Genomic DNA, 17,464 nt, shown 5'->3' with positions numbered 1-17,464 from the left:
AGGGCATTGTATAAAAGGCAGCCTACTGGATAACCAGTTCTTTGTGGGACGTGAATGCCTTAAATAAAAACCAGCAGTCTGTATTCGCTGCTGAGAGCGGGTAGAGATAGGAGACACCCAGCTCTTTTGCCCTTCCTCAAAAGCATTGGCCACTTGTCTTAAAAACTCATTGTATGGGGCTCTGGATACATCTAAGCTGGCAGCTTTCTGCTTTTATCATGCAGCTTGAGACCTTTCACTACTTCACTCCTCCCGCTCAATCTTCTCTTATAAAGGATGGAGACCCTCCCAGCACCCACAGTTCAGCAGGCAGACACTGCACACTACTTTGCCCCACAATGACATTTCGCTCTCCAGCAACAGTCACAAATGAACAACAGAACTTAGGGCTAACGCTCAGATATTTCCCCGTATGCACCAAGATTAATACATACAATGAGCACAGTCACTTTAATGAAGATGTTTGGTCACAGCATCTATGCTTACAAGGGGACTGAATGGGGACACAGAAGGGCTCTTTCAGTCCTTTGCTCTGCCGCCCCACTAAGCAATCCCATCTGCATCAATGCTGTTTCTCTGATTATAAAGCTGTTTCCTGTAGTGTGTCTTTGCTTAAGTCATCGTAACAAATGCTGGTACATGTTAAATGTGCTAACAACGATGCTGCTCTATTTCAGCGTGAAAGGTGTCAGCAGGAGCAAGGAGTCAGGGCTTTCTGGAATAGCAAAGCCGAGAAGCTTCTGCAGTTTCAGTTGTGACCAACTCAGCGACTCCAAGAGAAGATACACTCACGGAAACACAGTGCTGGAGAAAATGAAAGCGTGCCACTCTCCCCCTCCTGACTACAGCTCAGTAGTCCATCACTCCCAGCCATCCATATAAGTGTTTCTGGGCTAAGATTTATGTAGCTTGCTCTTAAGGTAATGCCTCCTATTCTTTTTTTTCTTTCATGGAAACTACAACAGATACAATGAGAACAATAACAGTATTTGGTACAGCAAATTCTCAGCTACAAAATGTTATTTTTCAATACAGTCATCACCATTGGTCAGTTCATGTGGATGAGCTGGTTGAGACTCTTCATTTTGTGGTGTGACAGCTGTGCAAGGCCATCTGGATGATGCCTTCTCTTTCATGTCTCTGTCACCACTGCCAAAATGCACCACCCACTGCCTCACTGTGCTCACATCCACTGTCTGATTTCCATAAATGTTCAGCAAGCTTCTATGAATGTCAGTGGGTGCCGTTTTTTCTGCATGGAGGAACTCCATGGCACCTTTGCGTTATACACACTTTTATGTCAGATGCTGTCCTGTCAGACTGCCCCTGTGCTGCCATCTGTCACACCACAATACATATCAGAATATTGCTGGGAAGGTTCAACCTCTGCTGCCATACCACCAACACCCGTCTCTGATGTCACGGACCAGCATGATAAAATAGGAGGCATTACTTTTAGAGCAGTCCTCATAACATGCATTTTTAAAAAAGATTTCTCTAAAATAATGTCAGTTTAGACATGTTGACCCAAGTAATTTTAATTATGCTAAAATTTAAGAGGATATCATTGACAATCTAAGTGATCTTTGTTTCTACAGACCACTATATACATGTACAAAACATAGCAAAATACTGCTTAGGCCTTGACTTTCCTAATGCTGAACAGCAATAGCTGCAATAACTTTCCCAGTGCTTCTGACAACCAGAACAGTCATCATTACAAACAAAACAAGTTCACGGTTGGTCCCTTGGCAGCAGAGGGGCACGCAATGCTGCACTAATCCAGCTTCCAGTTGGGAGAGGCAGCTGGGGGGAGTCCATAGCATAAAGCATCTTGGAATTTGCACCCTATTGCTTGGGTCTATAGTGAGGCTATCTGTGTAGGGTTGAAAAATGAAGGATGCTCTGAGAAGAGAACAACAAGAAGCAGATCATACACTACTTTGAGATCCTCTGGGGAAGGCCATTCCTCTGAATGAGTCAGATTGGGATGAGACACCACACATCTTACTGCTCCAGAGGACAAAAGAGGGAGGGAGTCTTGCAAAGCAGGAATTTCAAAACACAGTTTGCAAGGATACAAAAGACCTAAGATCAAAGCCAGTACTATGATAAGAAGGAACACAGATCAACTCAGTTTGGTCAATCCTACTGGAACCAGGTAAACTAAATATTGCTGAAGTTTTGCACTTTGTCAATATGCCAACATACACACACTGGAAACAAACAAGATACACTAAAGCCAAGCTCTGTCTGTGAAATCTAATGGCCTTTCTAACACTGCACTGAGTATATTTTGTTTATGGGACTCTGGCTGAAAAAGACACTATGGCTACTAAACTGCATATACTTAAAGCAAAGTATTAATTTCTAGAGAGTGTCTAGAGTGCAATGGGATTGTTTAGAAGTGACACGGCAATCTGTTTAGAGAGTTAGGGCAGCTTTTTTTTTTAATGAAGGCAGTTGAAGTTCTAGGTTAGTTAATAGTATATATGTACAGGAATAAAAATGCATCATTGATTTATAACATTTTTGTATAGCATCTCAGAAAGGACGTGAATGTTCCCTCTTCAAGGTGCATAGGGATATACTACCCCCTTTTATCTTTGAATTCAATGTTAAAAAGGATTTGGCCATTTAACAGCACTGAATCATTGAAAATATTACATAGGATTCTGATCTCTTGAGTCAGTTTAAGAACTGTGAACTTAACCCATTAACAGACCTAAAGGCAAATGATCTTTTGTATATTTACAAAGGAAAATGATCTCGTGTATGCAAGTAAAAGAAATATGTATTGCTACTTCTAAACTGTACATCAGTTCCAGTTCCTCCTTCCCAAAAGATCACCAGTTTTAAAAACAAACTATTGCACCACCACCTCTTTCTGGTAAAAATAAAAAATAAATTCAGAAAACAATTTCTTAAGTCCAGTTCAGCAAAAAAATTAACTATGGGATAATGCACCTCTGAAGTGTTTGCACAATGTAAATATATAAATATGCTTTTTCTGCATAAATATTTAAGAAAACTGATCTACAAAGATTACTTTTATATGAATCCCCTAAGTTTCTGTGATGTGAATAACCCATATTTTATCTTGCATTTTCTGTCTTCGCATAGCATATTCGATCACTAAATTCATGCAATAAAGTTTGCTTTTTGGAAGAATCTACCAAATTAGTTAATCCAGCATCAGAAATTACTGCAACAGATGGCTCAGCGCTGAGCAGCACTAAAACACATAATGCACCAGTCTTGTGAGCAAATAGGAACATGGAGCAATGGCACAGACAGCACGCTCCACACAACAAACTTGACACAGTGACAGACACCTATACTCCTTCCCTGTGCCAGAGAAATCCACTCACCTCTGCGTATCTAAGAAATGCTTACTGCTGTCTGGAGACAAAAACTCAACTCTGCCTCCAAGAAAGCCACTGTTTCACTGTGGGGGGAGACAAATCAGCCCAGTGACATATATTCCTTAACGGTCCCCATTCTGCTCACACAAAGCTAGTTGTCACCAACAAAGCCTGTTCTGAACTGGCAGTGTCACAAGCTAGCAGCTCATCCCAGTAGATGTTCACTCTTGTTCAGAAAACCTCCAAATCCCCACCCCAGATGCACAGCCCAGAGAAGCTGCCTCTACTTAGGTGTCTATCAAAGGCTTTCTGCCATATTTTATGACTTAACTGCATCTCCAAGCCATGCTGAAAGGAGGTTGACATGATATCTTCTCCAGAGACACAGAACACAGTGGTGTTACCTACAGCTGTAGGATGCTCTGCGGCTCTTGCTGCACATTACTAAGAAAAGCTACAGGACAAGAGCTCCCATTGAGCTTAGCACAGCTTTAGTTTTAAATCATAGAATGATTTGGGTTGTAAGCCCATCAAGTTGGATCATCTAGTCCCTTCCCCCCGCCACAGGCAGGGTTGCCAACCACTAAATCAGACACTAGCCCAGGGCCCATCCAACCTGGCCTTGAACACCTCCAGGGAAGGATAGGGCATCCACAGCTTCTCTGGGCAGCCTGTGCCAGCGCTTCACCACTCTGTCAGTGAATAACTTCCCCTGACATCAAACTACAAGAGGGGAGATTTAGATTAAAAACCATTCCCTTTTGTCCTATCACCACCTTCTCCCATAAACAGTTGATCTCCCTCCTCCTTATAAGCTTCCCTTAAGTAACGGAAGCCACTATGGTGCCCACATTCACCTTGGCAGGAATGCTCAATAAACTGTTCTCCCAGGAACTCATCCCTCTGGACATCATCCCTTCCTTCTGCCATACCAGCTGCACCACTCAGCTTGGTGTCATCAACAAATTTGCTGAGAGCACACTCAATCCCATCATCTGTGTCACTGATAAATATTTTAAAGAGTACCAATCCTACGATGGACCCCTGGGGGACACCTTTCACTGGCCTCCACCTGGACACAGAGCCAGTGACAACAATCCTCCAGCCAAGATCATCCAATAAATTCCTTATCTACTGATCAATGCAACCTTCAAATCCATCTCTGTCCAATTTAGAGATTGATGGGGGACCATGTCAAAGGCCTTGAAGAATTCCAAGTAAATGGCATCACTTGCTTTCCCTTTGTCCATCAGTGCCATCATTCCATCACAGAAGGCCGCGAGGTTGGTCAGACAAGACCTTCCCCTGGTGAAGCCATGCTGGCTGTCTCAGATCACCTGCTCCTCCCTCATGTGCCTTAACATCTCTTTAAGGAGGATCTGCTCCTAGATCTTTCCAAGCATGGAGGTGAGGCTCACCAGCCTGCAGTTCCCCAGATCCAACTTTCTCCCTTTCTTAAAAATGCAAGTGATACGTTTACCTTTTTCCAGTCACCAGGGACACTGTATGATAGCCATGACTTTTCAAATATGATGGAGAGAGGCCTGGCAATGAAGTCTCCACACAATAGAATTTCTAGAAACAATGCAATTTAAGGGATAAGAACTCCTTACTAAATGAATACTAATTACCAACTATTTCATATATATTGCACAAAGTTTCCTGTTACATAAGCATAGTCAGAACTGAAGTAAGTTCTTCTACGTCAATCCAAAAGTCATCTCACCACTGCACGTTAACAGTATAGAAAAGAAATCCTGTTAAATGAAGCTGCCAATTACTTGACATGCAAATTCTCAAGAAAAAAATAATATATTTGCTACTGAGTTGACTCAGAGTTGAGGAAGTGTGTATTAGTGTGACTTGGGTAATCAGCATCTGTATGTTTTAGGATAACTCATGTACTCCAAGTGGCAAGCACTAAAAACTATTTGTGAATCACAGCTGTTTGAACTTTGCACTGGAAACAAAACACAGAAGAAATATGGCTGAACAGAATACAGTTCCAGCGGAAGAGCTGAAAAGCTGCATATCCAAATACTTCAATACTTCACGTTGTCAAAAAAAGGCCACGTTGTTTCTGGTATTCTTTATTAAAAATACTGCTGTACACATGAAGAATGAAAACAGGATTAAAGATGAGTAACACATATTGGGATCATGACATCAGAACTTAACATACTGGTGCTTTTTAGGGGAAGGAGTTGACACCTGAATTACTGAACCAAGGGCAAATCAAAAAATATATAGATACCCCTCAACAAAATATTTACAATATAGTAAATACAGCAACAGAATTTAAAACCAGTACAAAAATTAAAATGACCAACATCACATGATTTCAAAGGTTGCCCCGTCTGTGCTTTTAGCTGTGAGAATAGAAAGGTTAGAATTAAATTTCCCATCTAGAAGGACACATCCTGGTGGCTCTTCTTCATAAATACAGACATATAATTCTTCCTATGAATGGACTGAACTAGAACTTTAGGACAACCTTCTAAATGGAATTAAAATGGGGCAGAAGGGCTCTCCCCCAAAAAACACCCAAGCTAAACTTCAGACTGTTTAAATCATTCCCAAATACAAACCAAATGAAATAAATAGGAAAAAAAAAAACAAAGCTCAACTTTTTTTTTTTTTAATTACCATGTTATGTATTGCCTGACACCAAATATTTTCTGGCTGACATTATTTATGTATGAAAACTTATTAGCTGTCTACCTTTTTGTTTTTAAACCAAGTCCTGTGGTTAACAGGGGCTGAAGCAAACTGACATTATGCAAATACACACAGGTTTGCAATTTAGACATGTCTTGCAGAGGGTGGTTTGCTGGTCTAAAAAGGATGAGAATTGAAGCCCTATTTTACCCCTGCCTTACACTTTCACAAAATATTGGTCCACAAATTAAATTTTCAAAGGTTCCCAAACCCCACAACTGAACAGATGATCCCCTTTCATTTTCAAAGAAAACAATACTGGAAAAAACCTCAGCCCGCTTATAAATTAAGCATTTCATATTTCTTCTAGAATACAAGTACTTCTTTTTTGTACAAAAGAATTACAATATGATTTGTCAAAAAACATATAAAAGACAGCTGCTCTTCCTCAAATACATGAGCTAATGATAAAAGACTGTTTTTTTTTTTTTCTTTTTTTAATGTTCACTTCTCAAAGTTCCTGTTCCTTTTACATTAAAAAGAACATTCTGGCAACTGTTATCGTTTGAATATTAAACATTATGTTCCTTTTAAAATTCATTTGATCAAATGCAACAATAATCGACCTTTAAACTCAACAACTGATGCTACCTTATGTGGATTCAACCACATTTTCTAAAATGTGTAAAGCACGTCCCTAGTCTTCAAAGCTTTCGATGTGACGAGAGTTGCTTTCCTTGATGCAAGTCTCAAGGCGGAGAATCATTTTAAAGCTTATAAAAGTGGACAGAGAAATATTAAAAACTTCTCTGAAAACTACAAATATTGAGAATTATTAAAATCGATGCCAGTAACATCAGTTGCAAGTGCTTAGAGTCTGTCCTGACCTTTTGAGTTTCCACATTTTCTCCATGGTGAGCACCCAGTGCTATTAAAACATTCAGTGCTGGGAAAGGATAGATACAGTCTTCACTACTGCTTTAAGAAAGAAAATTCCTACGTATTTGGCAGTCTTCAGTATCAAAGTGTAGGTGTTTAACTAGAAATCCCATGAATACCCAAGTTTGGAGACAACTGCACGTCCAAATATTAGAAAGGTAATTGAGGAGGAAAATTCCAGACTTTTGAGACTGAATTACTTCAGGAATATTCATGTATTGAGTATTATCAAAAGTAATATTACTTTGGGCTAAGCAGTGACTGCAAAGGCACAGCAGATCATTATCCCTCCAGATTCAGGCTGTAAAACTTGAAAAGCTCTTGATGCCAGACAACTGCTGTGTTTAGTTAATCTTCTTAACAGTGTCTTTGTATCTGTATCCAGTGTAGCGTACCATAATAAAGCTGTGGTTCAAAGAACAGAACTTTATACAAAAATTATACTGTAAATAACCTAAAGTAATACACTCCTGAAACTTCAGGCATTTTAACACAATTTCTTTTAAAAAAATCTATTAAAAAATTGCATAAATGTAAATGCTTCTGACTAGCAGGAAAACATACAAACATTTTTTAAAAGGCGATGGTTGTGTTTAGAGCAAGTTTGATATGCTCCTTAAATTATAGATGTTTCCCATGATGCTATTTTCGTCACTTCGCTTAGACAAAGTTTAATTCAAATAACAGGGAACTTTCTTTCCTTTTTTGCTTTTGGTCAATTCAGTGATACTTCAAGCTGATTGATTTTAAAGTTTCATCTTCTTCTTTTCCGAGCTAACAGTGGGTGGCATACAGAGCTTGCATACAACACACTTTTACAGAGGTTACGAACTAAATGGTAATTAATAGAACACAATTTCTATTAAATTATTTACCTGGTCCTTTATGCTATTCTGGGTGCAAATAATATCAAAAATGAATAAATTTTACTTTATCCTCAGTGACAAAAATGTATCCCAGAAATGTCCTTGCAAAGAGTTTCCCTTAAGTATACAATGTGGCAAAACTTCAGAGATCAGAAAAGTCTTAAAAAAATTAAAATTAGTGCATATACAAGTGGAAAAAATAAAAGCAGGAACATCATGCACCTGATGTGTTCCTTAATCTAAAATAAATTCTTCACAGATAAAGCCTCCAATGGCAGCCTTAGCTCTAGGATAAGTGAAACATTCTTCCCTTCAAGTAACAGTGTACCTGACTGAAGTGCAAGCAGCTTTGCTCATCTCCTGTTTGTTTCCCAAATGTGAAATGAGATGACAACAACAATTCAGCTGTAGTGCAATTTGCTATTGGTTAAGTTCCTCAGCAATGTCCTGCATGCTTTCAGCAAATACTACAACTGACCATTTGCGGCTGCAATCAGTTCTTGAAAAGTATTTTCAAAGCAGCGTTTTAAATCGCTGTAAGTTACCACAAGTACACTCTTCTCATCTCTGGAAATGAGGCTTATTTTTTCTGGCACACCAGCATCTAACTGTAACAAGAATGCAAAAGATAAAATAAAAGAAGCGTGAAATAAATGGCAAAACATTTCTCCAATAACAAACGCAATCAATTTCTTCACAAGTACATTATTTTGGTTCAACTCAGATCCTTCCTTTCTTTGTCAACACATCTGAGCTCCACGAAAACAACGTACTTGCCAAGAAATCAAGACATTTTGGTCTTAACGCGATGGACATCCCACACCTGTGGACTAGGTTACCATTGTTTTCTTCCTGTCCATAAATCAAGTAATCCTGCAATTCTACTTCCCCCTGTACAGAATATCTAGTATAATTTTCAGATAACTCCTGGTGAACAGAACATTTGACATAACATTTGCACATCATCCACTATATTTGCACATAAGGTCCACATGCCTCCTAGCAGGGTAGGTAAATTACCTCTAGCCCATTCTAAAAATGAATTAATGGATGGACCAACCCCAAGTACTCTTAATAACGGTAGAAACCAAAACCTTTCTTTTCTTTTTTTCTTTTTTCCATTGTGGACGCAAACTAGTTGAAGCCTTCTGTAGAGCACACTTCTTCCCTTATTCTAAGAAAAATATTACCTACTTACAGTCCATAAATGAAAGGATAATTCAGGCTTAAAGATTAAAATTTGTTCCACGTTTGTTTTCATGTTTTGTTCTGACTTCTCAAATACAATATTAAAGTAATACCAGAACTGAGTTGCATGATCTTCCAAGCAACCTCCATGCAACTCCTGTCACCAATATTTGATGACAATTGCCTGTAATAGATGCAGAAACACTTTTGTAATGAAATCTATTTAGAAAACATGAAGCTCCACAAATGGCACAATCTCCCTTAAGGAGGCTGCTGGATTCCTTTCACTAGGAAGTTTCAGGAACAAAGCAAAAAAGTAGCAATTTGGGATGCACGTGTGTTACACTACTTACATTAGAGATATATCACAAAGTCTTAATTCAGAGCAGAGAAACATGGTAGTTCATGTGCTGATAATCTCTTCTAACACTTTCTTATGATCTCACTTTGCAAGACACCTCCAGCAATGCAGAACTGACTCTTGCAATGAAAAGCTTTGTGGCTTAATATGTCAATATTTACAAATTCTGATGCTAAAACCTTTCCAGCTCCCGTACGGAAGGTGAGGCAGAGGCAAGTAGGGTACGATATCATTGAGATGATCTTTGGAAATTCAGCCCCAGCAGGATTAAATAAATGTGATGCTGTACTGACTGGCAGAAAGACAATTACATTTGGCACTGAGATTTTGGCTGCTGTCTGATGCAACGCAGCAAATTAGAAACCGCTTGCATTTATCTTCTAAAAATAACATTCTGATCATAACCTTAAGAGCTGTAACCTCCCAGATGTAAAGCTCCTGCTTTGTGAATAGCTTAGAAGGACAAAAAGAAAGCCAATTAGCTTCTAATTCTTGTAGAGTAGGATAAAACTACAATTCCCTTCCAACACCCATTACAAAATGTTACCATGTTTGGGCTGTGTGAGAAACTGTCTACTGTTCACCTCGTTTCTCACAAAATTGGCAATATCTTCACAAGTTCAGCATATGGAAGATTTGTATTAAGAAAACTACACAGCCAACTGGAAACATTATATAACTTTCTTTTTCTTTGGATACATAAATCAGTGTCTTAGCAAAAAAGATCTCAAAAACACAATACTGGAAAAAAAAAAAAAAAAAGATCTTTTTAAACATTGGAGTGAGCTTCATTCCAAAAGAATGGTTTTGGGCATAGCAGGAAAGCCCAAATAACCACTTCTACTAGTGAACACTATGATTTCAGAAACGCTTTGTAGAGTGTGTTTCTGAAGCAAAGTTATACAAAGCCTTATTTTTTTTGTGTGTGTGTTGAGTCCACAACCACAGAAGAGAAGAGCCTCTGTTTAAAAAAGATAAGCCATGAGCATTTATAGAATAAGGCATTCTTTGACATAGCCTCCTACTTAGAAATTCAGGGCTGCTCCCCACTTGTTACAGAGCTATACTGGTTACCGCTTTTAAATCATGATGACATTTCACTATTTGAATAGCAACATGCTTTTGATTTAGCCTCGTCAATCCCTTTACTGCCCCTTTTAAAGTGATTACAGACACCAATCAGAGAGATAAAAATGGTTAAAAAATACGCACAGCAGTGGTCTAACAGCAGATAAAAAGCTGTGACAGTTTAGAAAGAGTTTTCACTGTAAATAGTCAGCTGTTTCATGCCAATGGATCTAAGAATGTACAAACGTTTGTGGAAAAGGAAGTTGGTTACCTAATCCTAGAAAAGAAAATACTAGCCACAAACCATATACTGTCAGTGTCCGCATTGCCACTCTCTCTGTAAGGAGTGGAATGACCAGAAGTAGCATCTTATTCTCCTGCATGTTAGTGAAATTTGATAAAACAACGTAAGATAAGTTGAAAGCTGATCTGACCAAAAAAAAAAAAAAAAAAAAGTTTGTACTTCATGGAGCAAAACAAGCAACTCTACAATCACTTAAGATCTTGTAGTCTATCTTACATCTCCCACTATTAACCGTGAAAGCATTCAGCTAAAGTTTTGCTAGTGGTGCAGCTCTTAGAAGACTGCAAGACTATGGGTTTTACCAGAAATGGGCTTAACACAGTATGTTACAGAAATTTTCCTCACTGCCTAGGTCAGTGCTGGATTTTGCTTAAACATCTATTGCAGTTCCCCTCTTGATATGACCTCCCCTCTTCCACTCTGGTCAACACAGTTTAGGAATGGGCTCTCTTGTTGACCATATTATGTGATAACTATATCAACAGAAACCTCTCCCTATAAAAAGGGTTTTACGGATCCTTTATGCTGTATTGAAAAGACCAGAGTAGCATAAAGGGACCAGCATTGCTTATCCACAGTATTCAATGCGTTCTAGGATGAAAAGGTTAATATGAATCTCATGCTGTATTACTGAATCCTGAGTATTAACATTAATGTACTACTAAGTTTATTTACAATATCTACAAATGTTTGAGTATTAGCTTTGAGAATACATTGTTTGCAACCAAAATAGGTGAAAAAATAACCATCAGTTAAATCAGCAGAATTAACCTGCCAATGACAACTTGCTTTGAATTGGAATATTATTCTGAAGAAATTTAACCCATGCAGTTTTTAAAAAGCTAACCCAAATACAGTGTACCTTGTTAAGACAAGAGATAATGTGACTGAGGTCAATCCAAGGAGTACCCGCTTCTGTCACCTGATGGAAAAGGTGATCTCGAAAGAGCTTTAGTAAATACCTGTCTCCAGTTTCTGACCACGTTGGGTCTTTCTGAAACCTGGTGTAAAACAAAGGCTCATATTAACTTCAGAAAGTTAAGATAAAGCAAAACTCATACACACGACTGTGCTACCCGACCGAGTCACCCTGCTGCTCTGCTGAGCTTCCTGTTAAGATCTGCAATTAAATTAGTATCTCTTGCCACACTGTCAGAAGATGACACATTCAAAGCTTCTCAGCTAAAGTATCTGAAGTTAATGCCTATGAAAGGCCCACAGAAAAGCAACAGAAAGAAGAGTGGCCTTCTTTAACAAGTTCACCACACAAACGTTACAAGTAAATGTTAGAAAATAGCTTTGCAAACACAACTCTTCCATCCAAGTCTATTCAATTACACAGAAAACAACAGTCTATGGAAAACCAAACAGGAACACTTAATTTTTATGCAGTACCTCATAAAAAACAAGCTGATAATTAACAGGCTTAAAACAGGTATCTACATAATTAGCTGCAGTTCAGTAGAGCTACGCTTTTCCTCAAAAGCTATTGTTGCTCACAAGGAACTAAGAGAATCCAGTTGGAAGCAACTTTGGCATATCTATGTATAGTTTTTTGTTTATTTAATATTTCTGTCAACGTTGCTTATCTTACTGTTTCAAGAGTTAACAATTAATCACTTCAGAGGCAAATATGGGGGAAAATGTTCAGCTTAAATCTAAAAGGGAAGAAAGTTTGCATTGGAAACTGGGTTTTGCATGCTCTACACCACAAAAACAAGAATTTCTTACTCTGGCCTCTCATTGATTGTTCCCAATTTTGCTAGAAGCCTAAACAACCTTCCATTTTGCACCTCCTAGAAAACAAGAAAGATTATTCAAGTTTCTGAAACATAAAATTAAGATACTTATTTACCAAAGATATACCATAGTAAAGCTAATGAAGCACTGTGAACTGCAATAATTGATTTATTCTATGAAGATGGTATAATTTTTTCAGAAAGAGATCTAGATCTAATACCTTATATTGTGTATTGGTAGCCCAATTCTAATCTTCACACTTCACATTTAAGTGTGGAGATTTAATAACCAGTGACAACCTGCTGCCCTAACAAGAACTGGATCAGGGAACCTACCACTATGTGGAAACTAGTCTACCCTCCCTTGCCAGCCTACATTCAAAAATAAATTAAAATACAGTTATGTTAAACAAGAATAACACACCTTGTGCATTTGTATACATATACACATGCATAGCTAGACTGTAGAAATATATAATATAAATGGCTGATTTCAAGCATATGGAGAAGAAACATTACTACATGTGCTCTTGGAAAACATTTTGTAGATCATTAGTAAATAGTGCATAGCAATAACATCATACTGAAATTGGAATTGCAGTCTAGTCCAAAACTTTTGAAACAAGTTCTTCCAAAAAAAATCTAGAAATATAATTTTTGATTTTAATGCGGTATAAACTCTAAGTACTCTGAGTAGTAACAGAGGCAAAGCAATCAGAACAAACTCACACAAAAGACAGAACATTAGCATTTTAAGATGCTTAAAATACATGTAATCAATTGAAAAACTGATTTCATACATCCTTCATTATCATTTAAGTTACAATAAAGTGTTATATCTTAAGCTAGCTTGCATTCATACCATGGATTAATCTTATGTTTAAGCAAAGCTGCTCAAAGCTGACACAAAAAAAAAAGAAATACTCTCTCCTGACATTATTCATATTCTCCAGTGGCCCAGCTCTCAGATGTTATTCGTGCTAAGCTGCAACTCACTCCATGCATGATCATATTGATTTCAAATTAATTCAGTGTGGAGTAGATCACTGTGCACAGCTGGGTAAATAAACTAGGTCAAGGTGATAACAGCTTGACCTCAACCCATGGGGTAACAAGATTTTTATTACTCTAAAAAACACACAGCAGAACAGCTTGTACTTCAATTAAAGCTGCATTTGGAGATCGACAGTAAAGACTTACCTTCTCCAGCTAGCAGAGGTCTATACAACCTCAAAATAATTTTTTGGCATGTGCCAAAAACACAAAAGCCAAAACCACATCTGTGTGAGTGCTACAGCCTCGTGGATTCCCTGTCAGTGGCAACATAGAGTTGAGCAACAACACTGGCTCTAAGCCTCCAGGTGGCCTCTCTGCAGGCTTGGTAGCACGTAATTCTCCTAGAGTGGATTAAAGGACTTGAGAACAGAAGTTTTGCATGCTTGAATGTTGTGACACGTAGATAATGGCAGTATTAAGGTGAGGAAGGAGAAGGACAGAGTAACAGGGTCACTACTGTGTGAAATGTGAGCAACAATATCCATGGCTTCAAGAGAACACCGACATTATTATCTACACACAAACCCATTTCCTACATCGTAAGCCCCTAAGCTGTGGATGACTGCATGCTTGGAGAACATGCAGAAAAATAACATACATGCTACTATTGTTCTAGCATTCTCCCCTAAGCATCTGCTTTGGAGCAATAACAAAGAGAGGATATCAGGCTAGACTTAAGTGATATTGTAGCTATGATGACATTGCTATTTATCACTGCTAGATAAACAGCTACTGACGAAGAAGCAGCTATGCAACAGTTTGTATTTGCAGTGGCTCTTCTCACCTGTCAGTGAAAAGCAACTGCTATTAAAAAAACCTGACTGACAATGGAGATCGCTTCGTGATGATTATAGGACAACCTCCCATTTTTATGATGGGAAAAAGTCCACCCATTCCAAATCTGAGTAGGCACACTGGGCCACCTTGACAAGAAGCAATCTTAAACATTTAGAGCAGAAGTTGTAGTTGACTGCAATAAGAAGAGTGAACACCCATGATGTAGAGCTCTACATCCAGAGTAGGCACCATCCTGCTCTTCTGCTGCTCTTAGCCATGAAAGATTTAATTATCTTTCATAAAGAAGGGAAAAACAGTTGGTTATCCAACACACCAATGGTAGAAAAACAATACCAGAGTACCATTTGTTGCCTATTTAAACATGCTTAGTGATTGCATGCAAGGGAAATGAGTCACAAGTCTTGATTTAATACATAGAAGAAACTCAATATCCTACCCTACTCAAATCCTCGCTCATATAAAAGCCTTTATAATGTACTTCAGTCTTGTTTGAAAATTCTGTGATCAGTGGCTTCTGAAGAGCAGATAAGATGAGGCTCAAACCCTTTCCTGCTGAGCAAATACATACTTGCACAGGACAAAGTACATATTTCCTTTGTAGCTAGCACCTGGTATCTTGACTGAACTTGATAGATCAGCCAGACTCACACAGCAAAATGTGAACGTTTTGGGGAAACTGAAGATGACTATCAGGACCTTTATTTCCATAATCTAGCACTCATTTGGAAAGAAAAAAAATGTACAAGGTAAATGGCACTGAAATCTAAATCTACTCAAAAATATAAAGAAAGCATTTGTTTGATCTTGAATATAAGCTACATGACCTAGTGTGAGGTGACACGGCATTATTTATTCAGAATACTACTTTTCAATCATTCAATATAGAAAATATTTTCTCAGGAATGCTGGTTGGACATGAGGATGCTACCTGATTAAAAGCCCAGCCAAGCACATTCTAAAACTAGTAGTTCTTGGAACTTTTGGACTTTCAGTACTTTGAACAGAGTTCTCAAGATCGGTAGACAGCTTACTTGGGTTGCTAAACAAAGTAAACAAACAAAAACCTGAAAAAAAACCTGAAACTACAAAACATTCCCTCTAAAGGTACAGCTGTACGAATACATTCTATAGGTCTTCCTGATCAGATTACTTAATGATTTACCTTTGCAAGGTCTTCCTCAATAACATCATTTCTCATTTGAGCAGCATCCAATTGAGTATAGAATCGCGCACCAATCATAGGCATGATATCATTTACACTGCGAAGCCTGTTTTGGTCAGTCAGCAAATACCTGCCAAAATATCCCCACCCCCCAAAAAGATTACTTACACAAACTGCAAGTGCCAAAAAGTTCATCCTATTATGATTTTACTTGACCCCAATGTTTGTTTAATTTATGAGTTGACAGCTTTTGTATTTTAAAAAAAAAGATATTAACAGAGAAAACATTTGTGCTAATTTACTTGCCTACTTCCAGTCAGTTATTTATATTAGCTAGGGGAGGGCTTTCATGGGACTTCCTACCTCATCCCGCTCCAACAACAAGGGAAGATGCAAAGATTCGGATTATGACGCAATCGCTTTTCAAGTGAAAGAAGGGACAGAGAAACCTACTTTTACTTCTTAGGCTGTAAGAGTAGAAACGTTGACTAAACTAAAGAACACCACAAAATAACATACAACTGAGAAAAACTAGCTCTAAAGTTCTTTGGTCAAAAAATCAACATGCCTATCCCTTAACTCCTTCCGTAACTATGATACAAGACAAGGATACTGCTATGGTAAACAAGAAGCAATAAATCCCAGTATGGAAGATTAGACTTAAAAGGGTTGGGTGTTTGTTTTTATGTTGTTTTTGTTTTGTGTTTGTTTTGTTGTGTTGTTTTTTTGGGAGGGAAACTTGCTTTGTATAGTTGCTTAAACATTAATACAATTTTATTAGGAGCTTTAACAGGATATCGATTTTTATTAGATATATCATAAAAATACACATATGAATTAAGTTTGAACGTTTGCATAGACAGCACGTTATTAAACATTATCAGTTATTGAGAGTAAACTGTACTCTTATTTGCATCTGAAAGTGTTATTTTGACATTTTCAACCGTATGTTTAAAAAAGTTATCACTTCCAATAATATTTTACAGGAAAACAAACAAAAACAACAGCAAAGAAATGTGGTAGCAAACTTACAAGATCAGATTCTTCAGATCAGAGGAATAGTTGATTGTCACCAGTTCCATTGCTTTCTGCAAATTCTCTCTCTGAATTCCTGATAAAGAATTGCAAGCCAAAGCCAACACAACTTTCCCCAGGGAGATCAGATCTGTTTGCTAACAGGGAAAACATGCACAGATAAGATTCGTAGTACAGATAAATATTACATACATTACTAGAGGGCATTTAAGACAGTTCTTCAGTAACCTTTGAAGAATTTGAACAACTAAACATTATAGCTGTGCAATACAGCTGTCCAAGTAGTTAAAACATCCACAGGAAAATTTGAGTACCTAACAATTTCAGGGTAATGTATTTATCTTTGAAAGCTTCAAATTTACCCATTTTTATCTTAAGGATAATACCAGAGTGTAATCTTTGTAGAGCTTCTGCTCACCAGAAGAGGTTCTCCTAACCACTCATGCACTCACTCCTGAGGAATCAAGTAGTTGATAGCAAATTGCACATCTTGATACAAGATGCAAAAATACCTATCAAGGATTATTTGTTAAAACAGAAACAAGAGCAGCTGGAATCCAGCAGGTCAATATTTCTGTTTTAATAAAACAACTCAAAGATTTACATCTCTTCTGGCCTGTTTGAAGAGATAAAAACTGCCTGAAGTAGCTAAACAGGAACAGACCTGTGCAGCCAACAATGGAACAGAACACCATTTATGAAGAAAACCTTAGCATTACTAACCATTTTGCTTAAGAGTAGAACACTTCTTAAAAAATGAATATGCTATACAGACTTCTCTACAACAGAAACTTCTGCCAATTTTACTACTTTAAACAACAGCTACTAGAAGTTACTGTAGAAAGCAACATTAGATTTTGAAGTTCTCTCTAAAAACAGGACCCCAGTTCAGTAGGGAACAGAAATATTTCTTGCAGAAGCTGCC

The 17,464-nt window shown here is 37.9% G+C and overlaps 2 protein-coding genes across 6 annotated transcripts in view; one reads left to right on the top strand and one right to left on the bottom strand.

Annotated features, from left to right (window-relative positions):
* Positions 1-2,920, top strand: part of FLT1 (fms related receptor tyrosine kinase 1) — a 103,544-nt gene extending 100,624 nt beyond the window's left edge. The window contains exon 30 of the mRNA XM_042868604.1: positions 678-2,920. Within this exon, the coding sequence (XP_042724538.1) occupies positions 678-882 (205 nt within the window). The 3' untranslated portion in view covers positions 883-2,920. The remainder of the gene's footprint in view (positions 1-677) is intronic.
* Positions 2,921-5,439: 2,519 nt separating this feature from the next.
* PAN3 (poly(A) specific ribonuclease subunit PAN3) overlaps positions 5,440-17,464 on the bottom strand; it is a 76,570-nt gene continuing 64,545 nt past the window's right edge. For 3 of the 5 annotated variants that reach the window (XM_042867044.1, XM_042867046.1, XM_042867047.1), the window contains 5 exons: positions 16,537-16,676; positions 15,505-15,634; positions 12,481-12,545; positions 11,612-11,750; positions 5,440-8,436 (listed from right to left, as the gene is read on the bottom strand). In XM_042867044.1, the coding sequence (XP_042722978.1) occupies positions 8,296-8,436; positions 11,612-11,750; positions 12,481-12,545; positions 15,505-15,634; positions 16,537-16,676 (615 nt within the window). In that variant the 3' untranslated portion in view covers positions 5,440-8,295. Of the gene's footprint in view, positions 8,437-11,611; positions 11,751-12,480; positions 12,546-13,688; positions 13,886-15,504; positions 15,635-16,536; positions 16,677-17,464 lie in introns of those variants that run through there. The other 2 variants (XR_006178094.1, XM_042867048.1) reach the window with 2 other exon arrangements.

The sequence above is a fragment of the Lagopus leucura genome, unplaced genomic scaffold (assembly GCF_019238085.1).
Source record: "Lagopus leucura isolate 7727_CA_CO unplaced genomic scaffold, USGS_WTPT01 Super-Scaffold_100001, whole genome shotgun sequence".
Taxonomy (NCBI): domain Eukaryota; kingdom Metazoa; phylum Chordata; class Aves; order Galliformes; family Phasianidae; genus Lagopus; species Lagopus leucura.
The sequence above is the reverse complement of the archived record's forward strand: the minus strand, read 5'-3'. Positions and strand labels throughout refer to the sequence as shown.